The 22,937-nt window shown below is 38.3% G+C and overlaps 3 protein-coding genes across 13 annotated transcripts; 1 reads left to right on the top strand and 2 right to left on the bottom strand.

Moving 5' to 3' along the window:
• Positions 1–84: 84 nt before the first annotated feature.
• On the top strand, positions 85–5,782 carry Tsc1 (tuberous sclerosis 1 protein hamartin). Of its 3 annotated transcripts, none has more exons than XM_083098280.1 (15): positions 85–186; positions 626–888; positions 979–1,244; positions 1,622–1,855; positions 1,926–2,119; positions 2,210–2,322; positions 2,445–2,686; positions 2,760–3,083; positions 3,163–3,360; positions 3,477–3,756; positions 3,838–4,067; positions 4,149–4,274; positions 4,366–4,602; positions 4,761–4,857; positions 4,947–5,782. In XM_083098280.1, exons 2-15 carry the CDS (start codon positions 786–788, stop codon positions 5,465–5,467), a joined length of 3,165 nt encoding a protein of 1,054 aa, XP_082954406.1. In that variant the 5' UTR covers positions 85–186; positions 626–785; the 3' UTR covers positions 5,468–5,782. The 3 variants fall into 3 exon arrangements, with proteins under 3 accessions (XP_082954406.1, XP_082954408.1, XP_082954407.1); XM_083098282.1 differs by having other exon boundaries at positions 103–168; XM_083098281.1 differs by lacking the exon at positions 85–186 and adding an exon at positions 251–534.
• A 392-nt stretch (positions 5,783–6,174) lies between these two features.
• Sugb (Sugar baby transporter) lies at positions 6,175–10,107 on the bottom strand. 6 transcript variants are annotated; one of them, XM_083098329.1, is made up of 10 exons: positions 9,252–10,107; positions 9,041–9,153; positions 8,593–8,948; positions 8,393–8,503; positions 8,036–8,312; positions 7,757–7,953; positions 7,295–7,617; positions 7,035–7,210; positions 6,752–6,950; positions 6,175–6,488 (listed from the first exon to the last, which is right to left on the bottom strand). In XM_083098329.1, exons 2-9 carry the CDS (start codon positions 9,102–9,104, stop codon positions 6,775–6,777), a joined length of 1,680 nt encoding a protein of 559 aa, XP_082954455.1. In that variant the 5' UTR covers positions 9,105–9,153; positions 9,252–10,107; the 3' UTR covers positions 6,175–6,488; positions 6,752–6,774. The 6 variants fall into 6 exon arrangements, with proteins under 6 accessions (XP_082954455.1, XP_082954456.1, XP_082954452.1 ...); XM_083098330.1 differs by having other exon boundaries at positions 6,768–6,950; positions 9,252–10,106; XM_083098326.1 differs by having other exon boundaries at positions 6,783–6,950; positions 9,223–10,104.
• Positions 10,108–10,859: 752 nt separating this feature from the next.
• Positions 10,860–22,739, bottom strand: LOC145971037 (uncharacterized). Of its 4 annotated transcripts, XM_083098255.1 has the most exons (10): positions 22,079–22,739; positions 21,686–21,949; positions 20,507–20,595; positions 20,108–20,272; positions 19,900–20,016; positions 19,480–19,812; positions 18,825–19,390; positions 18,580–18,725; positions 16,987–18,356; positions 10,860–16,582 (listed from the first exon to the last, which is right to left on the bottom strand). In XM_083098255.1, the coding sequence occupies exons 2-10, from the start codon at positions 21,711–21,713 to the stop codon at positions 12,617–12,619; spliced, it is 6,780 nt and encodes a 2,259-aa protein (XP_082954381.1). In that variant the 5' UTR covers positions 21,714–21,949; positions 22,079–22,739; the 3' UTR covers positions 10,860–12,616. The 4 variants fall into 4 exon arrangements, with proteins under 4 accessions (XP_082954381.1, XP_082954380.1, XP_082954382.1 ...); XM_083098254.1 differs by having other exon boundaries at positions 21,686–22,739; XM_083098256.1 differs by lacking the exon at positions 20,507–20,595 and having other exon boundaries at positions 21,686–22,739.
• Between the last annotated feature and the right edge of the window lie 198 nt (positions 22,740–22,937).

The following is a 22,937-nucleotide window of genomic DNA, read 5'->3' as shown; positions in this document are numbered from 1 at the left end:
ACCGGTGAAGATGGGAGGCTCCCGTCTAGGTACGCGTAATTTAATGGCTGACACGCAACGACCAGATGGCAGCGCAGAGGCGGTCCGGAAAAGAGATGGATGGAAGTTTTCCCCACCCCCGACCCCGAACTCACCAGTCGCCATAGAACTCACGGAAATCTGCTCGAGGTACTCGATGAAATTCGGGTGAGTTATTCTGTTAATAATTCGTCCTCGGACACGTCCGAGCCTGCGACCCGGTTACTTGACCCGGGGACGAGCGCGTCCCGTAGAGTTTCGCGAGGATCATCGTCCGACCGGTCGTTAACGCGAATGACAGTTTTGCGGTTACACCGTGGGATCGAGAGCCCGACACTCTTTCCCGTGATATTGAAGAAGAAGAAATATGCACGCTGACAGTCTGTGTAAATTCGACGATAATTCGCGCGCGAATTCGCACGTTCATCCCTCTTGCCCTTGGCTCGATTGCCTCGTTTCGATTCTTGCAATTGGTATTTGCCCCGAGTACTCCGGTCAAATATCGCAATCTAATTGGTACAGTGAATTAGGATCATCTTTCAGCGATCTGTTGAAATTTTGTGTTTTTTATATATTTTGTTTACATATTTTGTTCTTTGTCCAATAGGTATTTTAGCATCATCATCGCCCCATACGATGCCTGTCTTGCATGATAGGCGGCAGATGCCTCGAAGCGACGTTTTCAAACCGATTTCTACCGTCTGATCGAAGGATCATGATAGAATAGCACCTTTCGAACCGAGCCACTGTTTAAAGGCACTGTCAAAATGAATGTCAATGCTGCTGCTGAGCTGTTCTATCTACTTGAATCCAATAAACTTGGAGAGGTCGAGGAGATCAAGAAAGTGTTTCACGATCATTTCTTATGCAGTGAGTAATATATGTATATTTTACTGCTTAGAATAATTATATAGTAGTTACCACCTAACTTTTTCTAATCATGTCGGATTATATTTGCAGCAAAGGACAATTGGTTGGTAAATGGATTATTCGATTATTATCTCTCCACAAACTCCTTGAGGACTGCCGAAGTATTAGCGGGAGTTCGAGATCCACATGACAAGCATCTGTTGGATCGTTTGTCAGATGTCCTTTCAAAACCTGGCAATAGCAGGCAGAGAATACAGGCGCTCACATTGCTCGGACATATAGCCAGACGTCAACCTACTTGGTTGTACAAGCTAGCCAATCATGCTTTATTCAGAGATCTACTTAAATTACTTAAGGTAAAATATTTTTTCTCTTTTATCAGTGCACATAATTTATGTATATACACATTAATTTTTTTTCATTAATTTGTCAACTTCACATGCACCTTTAGTTATTGTTTTAGGATTATGAGTCATTTCAAATATATATAATTTACTTATGATTAATTTATACCGTTTAATGTATATTATTACACTTATATTTATATTATATTTATAATATATTTATAACTGTTATATACTAATGATTATTTATCATATGATTCTTAATGCATCATAGTCAAAATTCTTACATATTGAATAATATGATATCTAATCTGAAAATCTACTCTAATTTTATAAATATTAAAAGGAATTAAATAGATGGGTAGTTTTGCAAAATTATATTTTTTAAGGTGGAGGCAGATATATTACCACTTATGAGTGCCCTACTTTTGTTAGTAATGTTGTTACCAATGTTACCTGCTGCCTTAGGGCCATATCTATCAGAAATATTCGAGGTATTTGACCGTTTGGCCTCTTATTATCATTATCAGTCGTCTTTACTTTCCTCTTCTACCCCTTTTACTTCGACCACTACAGTACCAAATGTCATCGACAAGGACCATTTGTACCTCATACATTTGCAGGTGAATATTTAACGATCGTTTTTAAGTAAGATAGAGAAACTAACAAAATTTTACCATCCCGTCATTATAGGTAGGATTATACAGCTTATTTCATAGACTGTATGCGATGTATCCTTGCAATTTTATATCATACCTGAAGCAACAGTACATACAACGCGATCAAATGGCTACATTTACTCATACTATTAGACCTATGTTGGATTCCGTGCGTATGCATCCTTTGCTTGTTACAGCATCCAAGGATGCAGAAATTTCAGCCACTAGGTATATATTTGTTACATATGAGAAATAATATATCTTATGGTACACAATGTGTCTGAGTACTCTCGTTTTTTTTTTTTTTTCAATTAATAGGTGGAAAAAGATGGAACATCACGATATCGTAATAGAATGTGGTCGTTTTACATTAGACAAATGTCGGGAAGAAATTTTAAGCGTAGTTAATTCTCGATATACTCCACCTCTAGGTCAGCATTATCATCTTCATATCTAAAAATGCATACAAAAAGCTATTTTACTTATGTATCTATTTATGCATACAAAAGCATACAAAAAGCTATTTTACTTATGTATCTATTTATTTATGCAGATCAATCTTCCATTACTTGCGCGCCAATAAACATCTGTGGAGGAGTAGCAACTGTGGAGATAAATAATGGGGAAGATGATACATTCTGGTCACCTAGCATGGCGGTGCCACCGCATAGCCCGCCGTTTCAAAATACATCCCACGAGCCACGCTCTGCCCCGCCAACGCCTAATAATAATAGAAGTGGTACTTCACCGCCCGAGGCTGCTATTGAAGCTACTCCTGAAACGACTCCTGTTAAGGTATATAAAAATAATCTTGTTATACACATGTTCTCGAAGGGAAAGAGAGAAATATTTATTACATTTTATACAGGATCTACGAAAATTAACAACGAGGCAAACGCCTTTGGGATCTAGCGCAGTGCGTGCTCTAAACGCATTGAGTAACAGTGCATCTTCTCGACCATCAACGCCTACTCCGATAAATTCCTTGTCTACTAGTGCAATGAGAAGCATGGATATTGCAGGAAATACACATGGATTTCTATCACATAGACTAAGTAAGATTATGATCGATAGACAAAGTGTTCTTCAACAGCCACAAAAATTAATGAGTAATAGCGAAGAAAATGGAAGGCTCTTAGAAATGGCGATAAGTCAAAATGGGAAGAATGATTCTTGGCAAGAAGATCAAGAGGTTTAATTCCAATTTATCTGATGGATTTTTTATATGAAAAAAATATAGAAATCATATTATATATAATTTTATAATATAGGTACTGGAGATAGTTAGTTCACATGGAAATGGAACAATTGAAATGTCAAAATACGTCGAATTGCAGTCCGAAGCACGAAATGAGAAAAATACAGTTAATGCTCTAGCTGATTCGATATCACAAAAAATTTATAAACTTCGATTATATTCTCAACGTCATTTTTCGTCGGAGGACTCAAATTCAAATGTAACGCACAAGGTGGGAATATAAAAGAATTCGAAAAATTTTCTCAAAAATCACCGCATATAACTGCAACAATTATATTGCAACAGTTATAATTGATTGAAAAAAAAAGCTTATGTTCTCTCTCGCAGATTCGACACTCTAAATCTTGTCCAGATATGGAAATGCAGAAAAGATATAATAGTGAAGACGTAATAGATCAAACCAAATTAATAGGAACGATGAAACGCGAAGACGCTAGTGTTCAAACATGTGATTTATTTCCATATGAACATCTGCTTTTGGGAGTGTTAGATCAGAATAGCCAAAATTTTAGCCAAGAAAGCTCCGACTCAAGACTATCACCAATCAGCATGCTCGATCAGTATATAGAGACTTGTACAAGAGTGAATACCTTCTCTAGCAAAACGAGTAAATATAAAATAACATATATATAACATGTACGGATGAAAATATTTCGACAAACAAACTGAAACACCAGCTTTTTTACAGAAACAAATGGTACCAAGCAAAAGCAAAAAAAGAAAAGGGAGGAAGATGCAGAAGAAGATGGAGGAGACGATGATGGTATAGATCCAACTTGCGCTAATCAATTACTTCAATTAATGCAAATGCAACTGCAGTTTGAAAGGCAAAGACGAGAAGTCCATGCTGAACGTAATCGACGTTTGCTCGGTAAATCGAGGGACTTGCGAGCTTCGGAAGAGCATAATCTTGCTTTGGTCCGTTCATAATTCTTTTCGTATGATAATGTTTATCAAATTTTTGCATACGACTGTTAGTAAATTATTTGTCTCCTGCAGACTGATCGGTTAAAAATGATGGAAAGAGAAGTGGAAGCATTAAAGGCGCAACTGGAACATAACAAAAAGGAAGCACATCAAGCTGAGGAACAATATAAAGAAACTATGCATCATTGGCAAACTAAAGTATGATTTTTAAAAATATCTATTTCATTTTCCTTGTACTGAGAAAAATTATACAAGATTGGAAGACTAATCATCTTTATAATATGTACAGTGTATTGAGGAACAACGACAAAGTCATGCATTCAAAGAACGTTTAGAGTGTCTCGAATTGGAATTGAAAAGCGAACAAAAAAAGGCGACTGAAATGCAGCAACAACTTCGTTCTACTGAGGCGGAACTATTCAATGCGGGACATCAATTAAAAGCAGCGTTGAAAGCTGCAGATCGTGGTAAAGAACTGGAACGCATTGTGGACATTATGCAGAAGAAATTCGTGCTTCTAGGAGAGGTATATAGTTTCTACAAATTAAATTGATTGAATTAGAACATTATTTTAGCAAAATATGGATTAGTTGTTGAAAATGTGAATTAATTGTTGGTCGAATTATCTGTAAAAAACGATATTATACATAATTGTGGACACATTTCCGTTACCTTTGTACATAGGCGCAATTAAGACTTGAAGAAAATACAAGTACTCTTTCACCGACGATTAAACAAGAAGCGACGCAGGTTCAGAAATCGTATACGGAAGAATTAAACAGTAAGTGTTCGAATTTGAAAAGAATTAAAACTAATATTTTCTGTAAGAAAGATACAAATTATACATAAATTATCGAAATATTTTTGTAGATATTCGACGACAATTGGAATCGCGAACGTCGCACTTAGAAGCATTAAAGGCACGTCTAAGTGAGTTAGAAAATAAAGATGCGCGCAAGGAGATACAATTGGTGGATTTGCAACGACTCTTACAAGAAACAAAGGAGCAACACGCGTCTGAATTGGAAGCTATCGAATCAAAGTATCGAGCGCAGGTAGAGATTAATCTATTACTGGAAGGTCGTATACTTGAACTTCATGGCAAATTGGAAACTGCTACATGTTCCAATACTTCGCCCATGGCAAATCCCGCTTCCTCAGCGTCGCCTAAAGAACGATCACCACCTTTATCAACCAGTTTGGCCTCGTCCAGCGAGGGCAGCCTCGCTTTCATCCATCCAGGCGGCGGAATCATCATGAACGATTGTTGCGAGACCGCGACTGGTGAAATCTCCAATTTGCAAGCTATGATAGAACCCTCGAGTAGCGGTCAAGCCACTTCGCCGTCGCGTCCTCTTACTCAACGATTATCGATGCCGAAACAAGACTAAAATGCCACTGGAAAGCATAAAGTATCGTTTCATATATCGTCAGTAAATGATATACGCAAGATTCACATAAAGATTATACATGCGAATACTCCGCGACTTACTTGGAATACGTCGCGGTACATATTCGTGTGTGAACAGTACGAGAAAAGTTATTTGTAGCTTTTTATCGATAGAATTTAGGCGAGATTCGAAAGAAAGTTGCTAATCGACTGATTGCGATCAAACAGGCACGCTCTATAACAATTTGTTATTCGGTATATCCCTGGAAAATGGATTCACAATGAAAATAAATGGTTGAAATATTTTGCTGACCAATTTTGATGATTTTAATCTTTCTCTCTCGATTGTATTATGCAAAAGAATTTTTCCTTGTAGGGAATTTCCCTTTTACAGTCTTCGCTCCTTTCATTGACTATTTCTATTAAAGAGAGAGAAAGTCTGCACTGTTATATGTAAATTCTTCTATTGACTATTATCTCGGATAGAGATTGGAAATAATTTTGAAATAATAGCATTAAAATTATCGATCGTAATTCTAATGTTTAAAATATCAGAATATTTATCATATATGCGTTATTAATTTACATCCTGTTTCACATATACATACAACTATCAACTTGTGATATTTTTATCTCGGCGATTTGAAGTTGTTATCTTTCGTCGTTTTCATCGCGCGTGAAAATACAAAGGTAAATAAATGAAAAACATAATCTAGAAAAATATATATTACAATGACATTATCATATGTGTGCGCAATATAATTTACACTTATGATATAATACTGAATAATTAAAAAAATTTTTGTTGATTTATAAAAGGATGAAATATCACGATGAGACAAATATTTCTTTCAATATGCAATGCGTATGCAGTGAAAGATTTATTTTTCTCAGTCAATAATATTTTCTTTGCTCTGTGTAATAATATTTTCACTTCATACAAAATTGTTCTTAATAGGTTTGCAACTCTTGACTTATTGTCATAAGAATAGCATCGTCTGGATTAGCATAATTTGCTAAATCTGAAAAAGAAGGAAAATAAGAAAAACATTATGAAATATGCAAGAGGAAAATGGCTATAATAAATATTAATTAAAGTGCAAATTTTTTTTAACACATGCAAGCTATCCCAAAATTTGCAGTTTTTGTGACAGATTGTTTAGTATATCTTGTAATTTTTTTAAATATTCATGAATATATGTTTAATTATGAATCTTGAACAAAAAAATATGATATGTTTCATTATGAATCTTGAACTAAAATAATATCCTAATTTACTATATACTTCGTTATACACCCACATAATCGTTACTCACGATTATGGCCTCGATATAATGGATTGGCCTTCATTTTCCTCAATAAGAGTTCCAACAACCAAAATATACTCAACCATGCAAGTGCACCTACTGAAAATGTTCTTAATAGTATAACACCTCCAAATGTGTCTATCATCCAACCACATATGAAGCTACCGCTTGCAACTCCTAAAATGAATAAAGAATTTATGCTAAGACATATAAAAAAAAAAAAGATAAATGATTTTATGCAATATGAAGCTAATGACTCACCAATTCCTTCAAAGATGGCACCGACAAAGCCTTGCATAGTGGCTTTGGTACCAGATGGTGTCACTTTGTCACCGTAGGATACCATTGTTGGCCAACACAGACCAAATGAGGGTCCATGGAGCAATTCAAGAATTAAAAACAGCCAAGGATTTAATACAACGCTATACGCCATAAATCTGCGACATCGTTATTTTTATCATAACAGAATGTACAAATAATAAATTAGATGTAACAAGATGTAAAAATTTTTAATTACTCACCTAATTGCGTAAATGAGTAAGACGAGACTCATGACGTTAATGTGGCCGAGTTTCTTCAATATGCTACCCGATAGAAAGTTGAAGGGTAATTCTCCTAAGAAACATTGAACGCCAGTCATGAGACCCTGCAGAGTCTTAATCCATGCAACGTGAGAATTTGTCGCTAAATCTTCGCTATACCAAAATAGAAAGTTCCAAATAACTGCTGTGCACATCCCAGCGCCTATGCACCACCAGGCAAATACTAATACTCTGCCTTCTCTGACAACACTCGATAGTTCCCGAAATAGTGAAGGTTCATCTGTAGAGCACTCTGGATTTTTCTGTAATGATACTGCTTTCTCCCATTACTTGCTAATTTCGGATTTTTTTGATAAATAAGAAGTATACCAAACTTCTGCACTATCTTAATTCTAGTTCGTCGTATGTGTGTGTAACATATATTTAGGAATTGTTTTGTACCTTTTTCAATGTCAGAGCTACTATAATGATATCAGCGATCATAGCTACCAGCATAATGTAAAATATACAAGTATAATCTTTTCCATACTGTCCTTCGCTCAAAAGATCCACCAGCCAGCCTGCGCTTATGCCAAATATACCGAAACCGATGCTGCCCCACATCTTCTGTTTCCCGTAATCGGTTCTTCTCTCGTAACCTGAAGTTCATGATATAAGAAAATGGCTATTTTACAAAATTGATGTAATTTATGCAATGTTGAGTGAAATGTGAATACAAACCAAGAAGATCGAAACAAATAGCATCTGCTATGCTGACTACGACGGCCATTCCGATCCAGCTTATTATAGCTGCCCACAAGAACAGATGGAATTGATACGTGGATTGTTTTGTATCAGCTTTTGAATCTTTGGTCTCTAGTAAAAGATGATTAAATGCACTGTTGTTATGACAGGTTGCTGTGCACTTGGTTTTCAGTTGGCCCCCACATATTGGAATGTGTGTGACACCATAAAAATCCATAAACTCATGCACGTTTACATCCACGCAATTATTTGTCTGTAAATTATTTTTTGTAACAAAATATTAATGTCATTTCTCCAGTGGGTAAAATATATTCTATAGCAAGTTTCTCTTACAATAAAGTCTTTAAATATATCAAATTGTGCACTAAATTCGAATTTGCTGTTCATAGAGACATTCCTGCCAGATAACTCTAAGTAACCATGAGATGCTCTTTCGCAGGATAACTATAAAAAAATGATTTAACACTTTTGTTATATATCTCATACAAAAGAACAATATGTGTAATGAAGAATTATATTCAATTCATACACACCTGACAAACTAAATCACTATGACTATTTTTAATTATGGCACTTAATGCTTCATATGTAAATTGTTTTTGTGGACAAATCTTTAGAAATGGTATATTACTGTTACATGTAAGAGTAATGCTCGCACTTCTGTCTATTTCAGGAATAAAATAAATAGAGAAGAAAGCTATTGTTAATATAGCTTGGAATATCAAAAAGAAAGTCTTATGCAGTTTGAACTTGTCAGCTAAACTACCAAACAACGGTTTTGCAATTAGACCAGAAATCGGTAATACTGTATACATTGTGCCAACTAATGTTCCGGAGAAGCCCAATTGCTTTCCAATTGTCGGCAAAAATTGTACCATTGGTGCTGTCGCTGCAAATAAATCAATGCATCAATTAATACAAAATGCAAGAGACATTTATATAATGTAGCGATCAAAAAAATAGAGCTTCAATTTAACTCACCAGCATTGAAGAGAAAATAATGTGACTTTATAGGCACCAACTCCTTATTCACGTTTTCCAACATGCTGCAGTATTAATCAATGAAATCCTTGATTTATGCGTTATTTCTTTATCTGTAATAAGATAAAACAAGTTATAACACTCCATGTATTTGAAATTATCAGTCTACGAGATAAACTTGCTTGGTCATGTAAAAAATCCTCGCTTTTACCTATGTTTTCAGGACTAGCACGATAATTAATCTCTACCTGAGAGACTTATACAGCACATATACATATGCAGTCTATATTAAGTCTAGAAACGTGAAAATTGCGTATAGCTCAAGCATGCTCGAGATGAAACGGTCACTTATCGATGAACGATTCTCTCGATTCGCGCGAAAGATGAAAGGCAACCATGATCCGCGAAAAGCAAATTTTACCTCGGATGTGACGGGTTGGCCTTTGACTAGTCAAAGAGACTTGGCAAATTGGATTAATCAAAGCTAATAAAGCGCGTTAATAAAAAACACCATCTCACGCGCGATGATGCTTAGCCAAAATCCTAATCCTCCGGTCTCGCACTTTATTCACCAACCCGTTCACCGTCACTCGAGATTCGAGATCTTCGCTATCTGCTGCGTGTACTTTACAATATTGTATGAATCACGAAGGCGGAGATAAGGAGATATAGGTACGTCGACGGCGAGCTCTTTTCCCGTTTTATCGGTTCGATTACGCAATTTTATCTACAGAGTCAGATTATATATCCTATCGATTATATCAACTGGTTGATGAACCTTGCACGTCTGCAAAAATTCATACTGCCGATTAGTGGCATATTTGAACGTAGTATAGCTTGCGACAAGTCCCTCCGCATCCATCGCACATCACGTCTTCACTGCAGATTCTTCTTTAATTACGTGTCGAATTACTTCCTGTCAGCTGTATTATGTATCATTACGCCAGGCTGGCCGTTCCGTCTGCTACACGTTTAGTTGCACATAGGTACTTATTTGGACCTGACGCTGTTCACTTAATTATCCGATCAAGAATAATAGAATAAACGTGTGTGCGAATGAGCTATGAGAGTTAGAACATGCAAAAAAATATGTAAATTTATTACCTTGCAAATATAATAAATGCGCATAAATGGCGGGCATTTTAGGCATTTAAAATGAAACAGATATGTATCTTGACTTTGAAAATGCAATAAAAATAAAACTAACAAAGCAACAAAAATCTTTTTTAAATGGTACTTTTAATATACTTTTTCAGAATTTTTTTCTTATTTCTATTTGAACATTTGCACTTATTTCAAATATAGAGAAAATAAAAAAAAATAAAAAAAAATTTTTTAATGTTTTATTTGAAATGTCAAGAATTGTTTTGAAAAAAATATATATCTTTAATGTTCATATATACATATATATATATATATATATATATATATATATATATATATGAATATTAAAGAAATATATATATACATAAGAAATACAAAATATAAACGTATACATAGATATATCATTGATAAAATAGTAAATAAAAATAATTCGTCGCTATTTAATGAAAAAAAAATTATATAGAATATTTCCTCAACATATATATTAAGAATACGATTGTTATCCTCTATCGTTATTCTTTTATCACAGAATTGATTTTTACGATATTTTGTAACAAACTGTTTTAATTTGTGTCATCGATACATTTACAATATACGTTTACAATATATATGTATATATTTATAAGTTTCAATATACCGCTTCTTTTCCTGACGACATTCCGCGTTGACGCGCGGCTCGTATTCGTAAAGATGAGTTAATGAATGTATCATGATAATTAGCGGCGTGTGTATATTTTGTCTTTGTGTTTTCGCGCTTGTACACATATATATATATTTCGGTGATCTCGTTATATACTATCGTATATGCATCTCCTTTTTCAACATCCTTGTCTCCTATCGCGATCGGATCCGTCCCAGATCTTGCAGTTCTCCCTTTACATGGAGCATATTTTCTATGCGAGATATGTGTTTTATATATACAAAGAAAGCCTAATTCTTACATACTAGAGCCTTACAATGTTAAGTAATCTACATAACATACACCAGCAACAGAGTTCGCTCGATATTTATTATACACAAAAATTCTCTTCGGTTTCGCAAAAATGTCCCGCGCTCTTCTATACGCTTCCTAAGATCGACAATTAATCTATAAGTCGGATTGAATCGAAAATCAACGCAAAATCGACAGCTAGATGACACTCAGCGAATCATGGACCCGAACCTCGGAGCTACAAGGGTTTTGTCAGTCACTAATTAATCTGAATAATTCCGTTTTTTTTTTCAACACACACACACATATCGACAAGACATACATTCGTTCGCGCGTGCGTTTGTCAACATGAGAAGTAGCGTTGGATAAAATGCATTCGCATACGAATATAGCAAGTATTTATACATACATGGGGAGAATTTTTTTCTCTTAAAATTTACTCTAAACATCATAGTAATCGCGGGACGTGGCATTTTAAAGTATTTTATATAATTTTATTATAATATGTACTGTAATAAAATATTAAATACAAAATTAAATTTTATTACAAACTATCTTGTAAACTTAATAATTTATTAATAATTAAAATGAATGTTTAAAAAGAGGTAAAGTTTATTTTGTTAAAGAAAGGAAATGCAGTAATAGAAAGAGTATTAAATAATGGAAATATAAAATAGAGAAAGAAAAATATAAAATATCAATTTTATAAATACAATATTATATTTTCTGTTGATCATTGATAATATTAAAAAACTACTTATTAGTCTATATTTATAAAGAAATTCGTGTAATTTTTTACTATCTATAATATTTACATAGCCAAGTAATATCCCAAGATTACTAAAAAACATGAGAGAAAATTTATAATGAAATTTTAAAATGTTAAAATTTAAGAAAAAAATTTTCTCCGTGTATATATATTACTCTTGTTATTCACAAATATATTTTACCCGACATTTTGCACGGAGGAACTTTTGATAGACATATGATCGACATACTCTCGACGTTAGCGGTTTTAACTTAATTAGAGCTATTAAACCTGTCGGTCTCATTTTAGAAAACTATCAAAAATTCCTATATCGAAAGTAGACTTGTCCCTTATGTACAGATTATTTTCTTTTTATATCAGATAGAAGCTAGACTTCCTTTCGAACGGTGTAAAAATGTCAAAGGTACAATTCGAATTAGTCGGTTATTTGTAAAAAAGGAAGCTACAGTCAAAGAAATTTACAAAGATCTATTTATCTAGCTTCGTAAAGAGTCTTGCGCCGTCAATTGCGTAAAAAACAATAAAAAAGACAAGTCGCGAGGAGGATGTCCCTTGTAAATTAAAAAAAAATGAAAAAAATTAAACGAAGGGACTCATACTGCTCTCTCGCGTGCTCGCCAAGAGACTTTCAATTAACAATCATCGCGACGATAGATTTGTTTGAAACAATTCCTCGTCCTTTGATACATCGTGAAGTTACATTCCGAGGTCCATCTCACCAGGAAGATTAATTTGTCATCATTATGAATCGATCTTCCAGCAATCTTAGCGGCTAAAGCCAGGATGGTCTGTGATGATGCGGTGGAGGTGGTTGAAGAGTGTAGAGCGAGTGGATGTATTGCTGATAGGCAGCTTGATCCATAAGATTGGGCCCGTGTGGAGTCATATAAGCGGAGACCGGCGAAACATAGGATCTTTGAGCGGCGGCGGCGGCGGCGGCAGCGGCGGCCGAATGCAGAAACGGATGAGGCGGTGGATAGTTCCTCGGCGGCTGATTCCCGAGCTTGTTGCACGCCGTCGACTGACCCGAGGCATTCGACACTGTCGGCGGCACCACTTGCGGCTGTTGCTGCTGCTGTTGTTGCTGCTGCTGCTGCTGTTGTCGTAGAGCCATATTGTAATAGCTGGTCGGATTGCGAAACTCATCCGTCAGGAAGGCGAACGCGGCCGCTGCGGTAGCATCCTTGTCGTAGGCGAACGGCGGCGCGGCGGTTGCGCCACTAGTGGATGCGGCAAAGTTGAAGGCACTGCCGGCGGGTGGGACCGCGGCTGCTGTCTTCAGGGCACCGATGGAATCGGCGGCCACGTACTGCGGAAAAGCGGCTATATCCGCCGCCTGCTGCTGGTCGACGGCGGTCGTCGTGACGGCCGTAACGACGGCTGCGTTTTGTTGTTCCTGCTGCTGAGGATGCTTACTCTTCCGGCTTCTCTTCGTCTTGGACGGCGTCGCGGTGGACGGCGTCATCGTAGCCGGGGGAGGCGCGGTTCGCGCGTCACCCTCGCCGGCACGTCCTCGCGATATCGCTAGAATACCCTGGCTGTTTTTCTGCGCCAGACTCTGCAGCAGATTGAGCTGCTCAAGCTCAGCCGCGCCAGTCGCGGCACCGCGACCGTAAGCAGCGAGATGCTCCGGCTTCGTCCCTTGCGGCGGTCGTGGGATAGTCAATAGTTGCTGTTGTTGCTGTTGGTCTTTACGATCCGGTGGTGTCCGACCTACGAGATCGAGACTGAGTCGTGCGTACGCTGGATTAGCCGCCATGGAATCGGCCAGGCCGCCGACGAACGTTGTGCCATCGTATTGACTGACCGAAACGGGCACTTCCGATTGAGGTAGAGCCATTATTGGATCGAAATTCGGAAACTGTTCTTGACTCGAACGCGTCGTCGCGTTCTCCTGCGACAGGCCGCGCGAACTGGACGCATCACCGCCGCCACTAGGTGGTGGCTCATACGCACGTTTTTTCATTGGAGGCGGATTACCAGTGGGGCTGCCAGATGCACCACTAACGGGCTTGGAGCCGGCATCATAATAATGTGGACTAGGATACACCGGCCGTGAATTCGATGGCGGTAGCGGGTAACCAGCTTGGAAACCACTCGGATAAAGTGATTCGTGGGCTGTCGTCAAGTTCTCCTGGAATGCCCGCAATTGATTCGGCGAAGGCGCGGGTAATTGTTCCCCGCTGTTGCTGGACGGTGCTGTTTTGCCAAGATAGCCACCGCGTGGCTGGATCTCCATAAAGCTGGCCCGCGATTCCTGCGGCGTTGATTGTTGCTGCGTCTGTTGCTGACCGCCGCTGTGTCTTGAAACGGATCTCTGAAGCTCGACGTTAGAGAAACTATTCGGATACGTTGGCGGATATTGACCCGATGATTGATAGATCTGATGATTCGTGGCATTTAGATTCAACGACGACTCCGATTGAACGGGAAAACTCCTCTGTTGATCGCCCGTCACTGGCTTTTCGGTAGCGTTAGATTTTAGATATTCCGTCCGGTGATCGGATTCATTCACCGACGACGATATCGTAGGTGACTGTTGAACGTACGTGGGATTCTGCTTGAAATCCTGAGGATAACTTGCTGATGGCGCCGCGGCCGCGGGATACTCATCGGAGCTTTTTGGTTGAAGCTGAGAATAATTGGCCGTCTGTTGGGGAGAAGGTTGCGAGTAACTGGGCGATTGTTGCGATGGTGCAGCTGGATTGCACGCGGCTTTTCGTTGAGGTGAGGATTGCGGGTAATTTCGAGACTGTTGCGGCGACGGTTGCGAGTAATTCGCCGCCGTTGCTGTTCCGGGTGTTTGTTGTTGCGGCGAAAGCTGCGAATAATTTGGCGGTGTCTGCGGTGAGTGTAGCGGATGCGAGTAGGTTGGCGGCTGCTGCGGGGACGATTGGTGTGAGTAATTGGTCAGCGATTGTGGCGACGATTGCGAATACGGACTATTCTGCGGCGACGGCTCGGAAAACGGAGACGTTTGCGTCTGCGGAGAAGCGTGTTGAGCGAAAGTCTGCATTTGTTGCTGCTGGTGCGATGATTGCGAGTAGCTTCGATCTAATTGCGGAGGAGTCGGATACGAAGAGTTTAATGGTTGCGAAGGTGACGGTTGCGAATAGCTGGCGGAGCGTGTTTGCGGCGATGACTGAGGAGAAAAATTTGGCGGCTGAGGAGACGGCTGCGAGTAAGCACTGGATGGTTGAGGCGAAGGTTGAGAGTAGTTCGCGGGTGGTGGCTGCGGCGAAAGACGACCGTATCCAGCGGGCTGTTGAGGAGAGGATTGCGCATATGGAGAGTGCTGCTGCTGTGGTTGCTGCTGTGGAGACGGTTGCGAGTAATTCGGCGGTGTTTGAGGAGAGGATTGCGAGTAAGGTGAATGCTGCTGCGGAGAAGCTTGCGCATAATTGGCAACCGCCTGAGGAGAAGGCTGAGAATAATTAGCGACTGCATTCTGCTGCGGAGATGGTTGCGAATAATTCGGCGTAGATGGCTGTTGCGGAGAGGGTTGCGAGTAATTTGATGGAGGTGTCCGAGCTGATGGTTGAGGATAAACCGGCTGCGGAGAGTGTTGCGGATAAACGGGAGACTGATTTTGATTGTTGGCAGGCAATTGTTGCGGAAAGCGTTGCGGCGACATTTGCGAATACGCTTCGTTAGGATTCTCCTGGGGCGAAGTTTTCTGATACGGCGATTGATACGGTGGTTGCGCGTGTACCTGAGGATAAACAGGCGATTGTTGTTCGTAGGACGACGGATAGGCTGGTGATAAAGGATGAGGATTTTGCGGAGATGGCGTCGGTGGCAATTGTGCGCTGTATCTCGGTGGCGTCGCGTAATAAGGACTGTTATACGGACTACTCCCGGTCGACAGTGCGTCTTGATAAAATCCCGCGCCTCTTATCGGCTCGGTTGGAGTCATCGCGGGTTGACATTGCGGAGAACGAGCAGCTCGTGGAATCGCCGGTGGCGATTCCTGAGAGAAACTAGACACCGATTCACTAACACTACTACCGCCAGTGCTCAGTCGTCGTTGCCTGCCGCAAAACACTTCCTGTAGATCGCCGTCTTTCTTCGTCGGCGCGGCCTCTTCCACTTCCTCGTCCTTCTTTTTTGATTTTGGCGCTCCAAAGGCTTTGAACCAGGCACTCAAATTCGGCGTAGCGGACTTTGGTTTCTGCGTCTCCTCCGTACTCTTAGGTTGAATCGTTTCTTTATTCTCCGCTGCACTTGATGTCTTCGTACCCTTAACGCCCAACGTTTTTTCCTCCTTAACATTAGACGGAGTAAGGGCGCGATCCTCCTCCTCATCATCGTTTGAAAGATTAGGCGACGATACCAAACTTTTGCAGATCAAATGTATAGAGTCCACATTTTTCAACACGGTACCTAAACTGAGCTTTGGTTCCTCATCAAGATCCTTACTCGATTGATCGTTATCATTAGCAATGTGTGCCGCTGTATCATTAGTGTTGGCGTTGGGTAAATTGAGCGGTTTCTTCAAAAGCAAATTTCCCTTACTCTTCCCGGGTTGCAAACGGTCGATCGTACGCTGTATCTTCTTCGGTCGACTCGGTCCATGAGGACCAAATATTTTGATGGAGCTCGGTCTCTTACGTGTAGTAACCTCTGCCTTCGATCCCGATCGACCGGACTCGATTGGAGGAATGTGAAGTACCGGAGAATCACTGCCGGAGGAAAATCCACAGAGTTTGGGCGCGTCATCAAGCCATTTGTTGATATCCTGTCGCACGCAATAGCCGAATTAATATGCATATATAAATAAAAATATAAATAAAATTTGAAGAAACAAAAATGTAATTTACCTTTTTACAAACGCTTTGGAATCAATATATAGTTATAATTATATATATGTTGTTAATGATAAATTATTAAAATATAAAGAAAAGTTATTCTGTAGTAGATATAAATAAAATATTTTACGAAAAACTTATTGACATATATCAAAGAATTATAAATATTTCTAAACTCTAAAATTACCTTCACATATGTTCACGAAAATTTTATCTTTTTCAAAATAACAATCTCAATATCTTATATCTATAATTTATCATCTTGTGTGCATATTTATCCGTATATTATTTTCCAATAAAAGATCTTAAAAGTGATATTTTTTCGTAAGCTTACATGAAGTGTTTTCTCTGTTGCTTGATTTAATGCTTGAATCGTAGAATTCTCTTCCATTCCTTTGGTATGTTTAGCATGAACAGCTTTCTTATTCTCATTGATTTCAGATTCTTTCTTAATTGTATCTGCATCCACAGTTTTATCTTCCTTCGTACCTTTTTTCGACTTTGATCGCTTTGCATTATCTTTGTCATAGTCGTGGAAAATATTACTGATTGAAGGCACTTTTATTGAATATGTGAGGGTGTTGCTTTTTACCGTTTTTCTCTGCTTCTCTTTTTCGTTTTTCAGTTTTTCCTCACGTCTTCTATCGCTTATCTTATCCTTTAAACTATCAAGCGAATCCACGTCTTTATTACCGATTAACGTAGAGAGCTTTTTGGAGATGTGAGTATGCTTTGAGTCTAAAGTGCTTTCTAATCCTATATCTTTGGAATCCGTTTGTTTTTTTAACTCTCCGTTCTTTAATCCTTCATTCTTTTTTTGTTTTGATTTCTTATCTTTTTGCTTTGTATGAATCTTGTCAGATTTTTCATCAGCCTTTGTTGCAGTCTTTGAATTCGTTTTCTCTTTCTTACGATTCTTTTTCGTTTTGACATGGGAAGATTGTTTCTTATCTTCCTCAAATACTGCATCACTTTCTTCTATTTCAATCTTTTTTAATTTACTTTTCTTAGTGTTGTCTGTTAATATTCCAGTTTCCTCGAGTTCTTTCTTTTCTATTTTTCTACTTTTGCTTTTTACTGGAGATTCATAATCTTCCTCAAAGTCCTCTTTCCGCTTTTTGTTTTCTTTCGTTTCTTTCGCAGATAGTACAATTTCCGAATCCTTTTTCGATTGATGTCGCTCCTTGTTCCCTTTCTTATTCGACGTTTTCAATTCTTCTGATTCTTTAGATAGCTTTTTGGTTTTAAGTAAACTATTTACATCGACGTTTTTTCTTCTCTTCGACGCTACAATACTAGTCCCGGATATTGCACCTTCACTCTCTTGGTCTTCCTGTTCTTCCTCATCCTCCTCATCCAATTCTTCTTCTCTTACTTTCTTACCCTTCTTCTTTCCTCTTTTCTTCTTTGCAACCTTAATACTTTTACTCCTCTTTTCATCTTCATCTACTTTCTCGTTATTCTTAGACTTTGTTCTACTCTCGGATTTATACGATTTAGACTTTTTGGTTGATTTCTTCGAACGTTTACGTGTGTTATGGTGCGAAGAAGATAAATGACGTGGAGGATATGACGGAGACGTAGGTGTTCCGGCTAATGATCGAAGAGATGTAGGATCCTCGTCGCTGGATGTCTCCGATTCTAAATATCGACTCACGGCTTTATCAAAAGCTTCCTTAAGATTAATCGCCATTTCCGTATATTCTATAAAATATATATATTATTATAATTTTATGTTATATTATATTAATATATAATATATATTAGTATAATATATAAAAGTGTATTATCAAAATATTTATTTAATTTAAATGTAAAAGTCAATGTAAATTTATACAATATATATTGTAAATAATGCAAGATTAAAATAGACATATAATGGACATATATAAATTTAAAGACAATTAGAAAAAAAAGAATTACAAACCGTTATCCGAACCATTATACTGTCTACAGTTGTCAACGATAAGCCGAAAATCATGTTTAAATTGACTTAAACTTTTGTACGAACCACCTTCCAATTTCTCCTCCATAGTGCTAAGATCCATAGGCTTACGTACGACACTGTAATATCTATAAACATTATTTATATAATATTGTTAATAATTTAAAACACACATTAGATTAAATATTAATTTTACTTTTAACATTTATATAATTCGAAATATATACCTCGGCGCATATTCTTCATCCACGGGATCGATAAATGGCCAGGCATCCACATGATCTTTAATACTTTCGAGAACTTTGTGCATTCCGACACAACGTTCCTCTTCTTCAATTCTAAACGAATAGCCATATTTGTATCCATAATTACAAGATACATAATTACCATCACTTTGATTGCCAATACCCTTTTTCTTTTCTAAATCTTCTACCTCATCTCTAGTATGAATTACAATTTGGCCAACGGCTGATGCCAAAGAATTGTTCGTCTGCCGTCCTTTTTTCTGAATCGGTGGTGTCGGTAATGGCGGAGAAGTATCTTCCTTAATATAAGAAGATTTTGAACTTTGTTGCGTTCCCTTTTTAGTCCCTTTGTTTGTTTTAGTCTTAATCTTAGATCTGACCATGACTGCATCCATCTGCGTCGTAGGCTCTTGACTACGAAGCACTCGCGAACTATTACGTAATAGTTTACGCCGTTGCTGCTTCTCTTTCAGCTCGAACAATTTTGGTATTTCTGGCATAAAGTCTTCGGATAATGTACGATAAAGTTTCTGCTCGGTATCGTATTCCTGGGATATAAAGTAATAATTTTATTTTCAATTCTGTGATAAAAAATTGTATAACACACTTTTTTTTTAAAGACAAGAATAATCATTACCGAGTCGCGAAATTTTTCAACTAATCTGCTCCAATCCTGTTGAGTAAAACACACAACTTGCCAAACGCTCTCTCGTCCCTTGTTTTCGTCGTCTATTAAACTAGCTTCCTCCTTCTCTTCCTCTTCCTCTTTCGCCACTCTGTTCCGTCGTTTCTTACGCTTTTTGTCCTTTGGCTTACTTTTCTGCTTGTGTGAGGCACTGTTTGAACTATCAATGTAATCCTCCCGGTACAATCGAGTGCCGTAGAAGTACCAATAGGCAGAATTCTTACGATCATGTCCCAAAGGTTCGACTCGCAAACTATCCGAGTCCAAGTTACTTAACGACTGCTCCTGTTATTGATATTTTATTATTAATTAATTACATATAAAATATTACTCTCATATATATAAAAGTTCTCATACTAGTTAAATACATACTACGTCTTCGGCGTCTAGCCTGAAGTCACAGAGCGCGCGTAATATTTCTACTTTTTGACGAAGCGGTAATAATTCAAAATCTACATCTGTATTGAAAGGATTTTCGCACTTGTATTCCTGTATAAATATGCAAAGTGTGTTTTAGTTTCATTGGCAATATTGACAATTGAGAATTTTACATTGCGAGGCAATAATGAATAATACTTACTTGACATTTCTTTCGAAAAAGTCTACGTAGAAACATCTGATAATTAAAAGTAGAGATATCATTGCGAGTGTCATTTGGCAAACAACCTTCCAATAATTTCACTATTAGTTCCTGAAGCAGTCGTCCTTCAGTACCTCCGTCCGTTAATAAAGCTTCTTCTAAATCCTACAATTTAACAACCTTAATATATCAATACATCATATATTTTTTATATAGTATTAAAATAAAAAAAATAAGAAAAGAAAACAAAATGATATATAAGCCAGATATATTATAACAGTAAAGCTGAAGCAATGGCAACTATTTTATTGTATAAATAAGACTGAAGCAGTATAGTAAACAGGTCTTATAACTACTGCTTACTCATAAGAAAGAGTTAGCATTTCATTCATTAGATACCTCAATATCAAAATCCAGAAGATTGAAGGCAGCTCTAAATAATGAGCAAAAATGTGCTATACTTGGCACCTCCCACCACGATTGAATGTCTAAGAAAAATAAAAAAGTGGTTAAAAAAAAAGTTTCTTAATTTTAATCCTGTTTCTATTTGAAAATAATCGATGCAATTGTATATCATATTTACAAATTATAAATAAAATTACTTAAAATTTTAAAATTATTTGATAAGGTAGTAACTATTAATAATAAATTTGAATTTAAGATATCATTTTCTGTTTAAATGTTTCAAAAATAATTTTTTTTTAATATTTCTTTATATATATTTTATTTATTAAATACAAATATATAGTATTCCTTTATTTAATTTCTTAAATATTTAGACACAAAGGAAAAGAGAAAAAATAAATAATATATCTAAAATTAGAAATCCAAGTGTGATGTTTTTTAATTATAAAATGGGAATGATTGCATCATGAACACAACTTTCTTTCTACAGTTTTTTTTCTAAATATTTTCAATACAGTTTCTTTGCATATTTACAACAGAGTTTGATTTAATTTGTTCAGACACAATCATCCATTTATGATAATTAATGTTCATTTAATTTGTATTCATTTGATATGTACATATATTTCATGTACATCTTCATATTCTACCGATTTTAATTGTAAAAGATATGAAAGTGTAGGCATAATAAAGATTAATAGTGAATTGAATAATTGAATAATTTCCTGTAATTATGTTTTGTACAACCGTGAACACATCAAAACTACACCAACCTGTTAATAATGAAAAATCTAAGACTTTAAAAGAGAAATCTTCTTTAATAAAGAATCAAGTTTCTAATTGATAGTATTTACACTTTCAACAAAGCTCTTTCTATAAAGATTATACCTCCTTCAGCTTAAACATTTAAGACACAGGATTGTAATAAACAGAATATACAAAGAATATAAAAGAAGTCTGATTCTACATCCAGAGAGAGAGAGAGAGAGAGGATCAGAAAATATATCTGCTTCTACACACAAAAACCTGACACTATTTCAACTCACATTACTATTTCAATTGACACTATTTCGCTCTTATATTGGAACAAAAAAAGAAAAAAAAGAGGAAAAAAACCATCTACGGAAATTATCGGACGGCGTTCGGGGCACGATCTCCCGTGCGTCGACTCACCTAGGATCCCGATGAAAGTAGGAAACATAACCCGTCGTGTGGCGGGCGAACCGGACGAATCAGTGTGTCCAGGGCGGGACACGGGAGCTCGACGCTGGTCGACGTTCGAGAGTCGGGTCGCAGGAACGGAGCGAGCGCGGATCGCCTTCCTCGGTAGGCCGGCGCCGCAGCAGCGGCGGGGGAGGGCGAGAGCGAGAGGGACGATCTACAGGCCCCCGTAGAGCGTACGGACTGCGCGTGCGACGAGGAGGATCGAGCAAAACACTTCCGCCCAGCGGTGGAGCATATATATATATAATGCGTATATATATGTATATATTATATATACATACATATATATATATGTAATATATATATATATGTATGTGTATGTGTAGTGCGGGAGTGTGGTACGTGTATGTCGCGCGAAGCAGAGCCCGTATCTCAGAGCACCGGGATAGAGCACGTCAGCGGTGAATGACACTCGTAGCGGTAGTCCCGGTAGGCGCGCGCGAGCGTGGCGCGTTCGCGGGCTCGCATAGCTCGCCGACCGGAGGACGCGAGTGGAGCTGGTCGGCGCCGATCTATCTCGCCGCGAAGCGACGACGGTCGTGCGGCTCGATCATCCCGATCGGGACGCGCGACGACGCGAGACACATAACCATCAGCCGCTACCAACACTAGGGTCCCCGCTTCTAGCTCTCTTCTGCTCCGGATTACGTTTCAGCGACGATGAGGACAAGGACAAGGACGACGGCGACGGCGATGGCGATGACGATGACGATGACGACGACGATGACGCGCGCGCCGAACGAAAACGGCAACGAAGCGACGCGCGCTTCGCGACTAGCTTCTTCTCGTCGAAAAGGCGGGAGACTCCTCTCTTGCCGCGTGTCCGGGGAGATGACGCTGCGTGCTTCTCGTATCCCCGTGTTGTCGACGATATCCCCCTGACCTGACCCGACCTAGCACAATTACGCGCGGACACTGCGCACCGTGGACAAACGGTACACGGACTAGCGCGAAGTATGCAGCAACAACCGCAACCCGCGGGCGTATACCCGGCAATGCGTAATACACACGGCGTGGTCGATTGGCGTTTAAAGTCACTAGGGACCCTGCGGGTCTCTAGTGACTTTTCAACAGTCGCGTTAAATTCCCGCTTTAACTGGTTTCTCATTAGTCGAATTATTTGATTGGTTGAATCCAGTCGCGACATCTTTCTATATTGGCCGCATTCAGCGGACTCAACCGCTAAGCAATTGAATATGAT

This window comes from Camponotus vicinus, unplaced genomic scaffold, assembly GCF_025532165.1.
Source record: "Camponotus vicinus isolate PSW18456_S1 unplaced genomic scaffold, iyCamVici1.0 SCAF_4, whole genome shotgun sequence".
NCBI classification, from domain to species: Eukaryota; Metazoa; Arthropoda; class Insecta; order Hymenoptera; family Formicidae; genus Camponotus; species Camponotus vicinus.
This window is presented reverse-complemented; position numbering and strand designations above follow the sequence as displayed.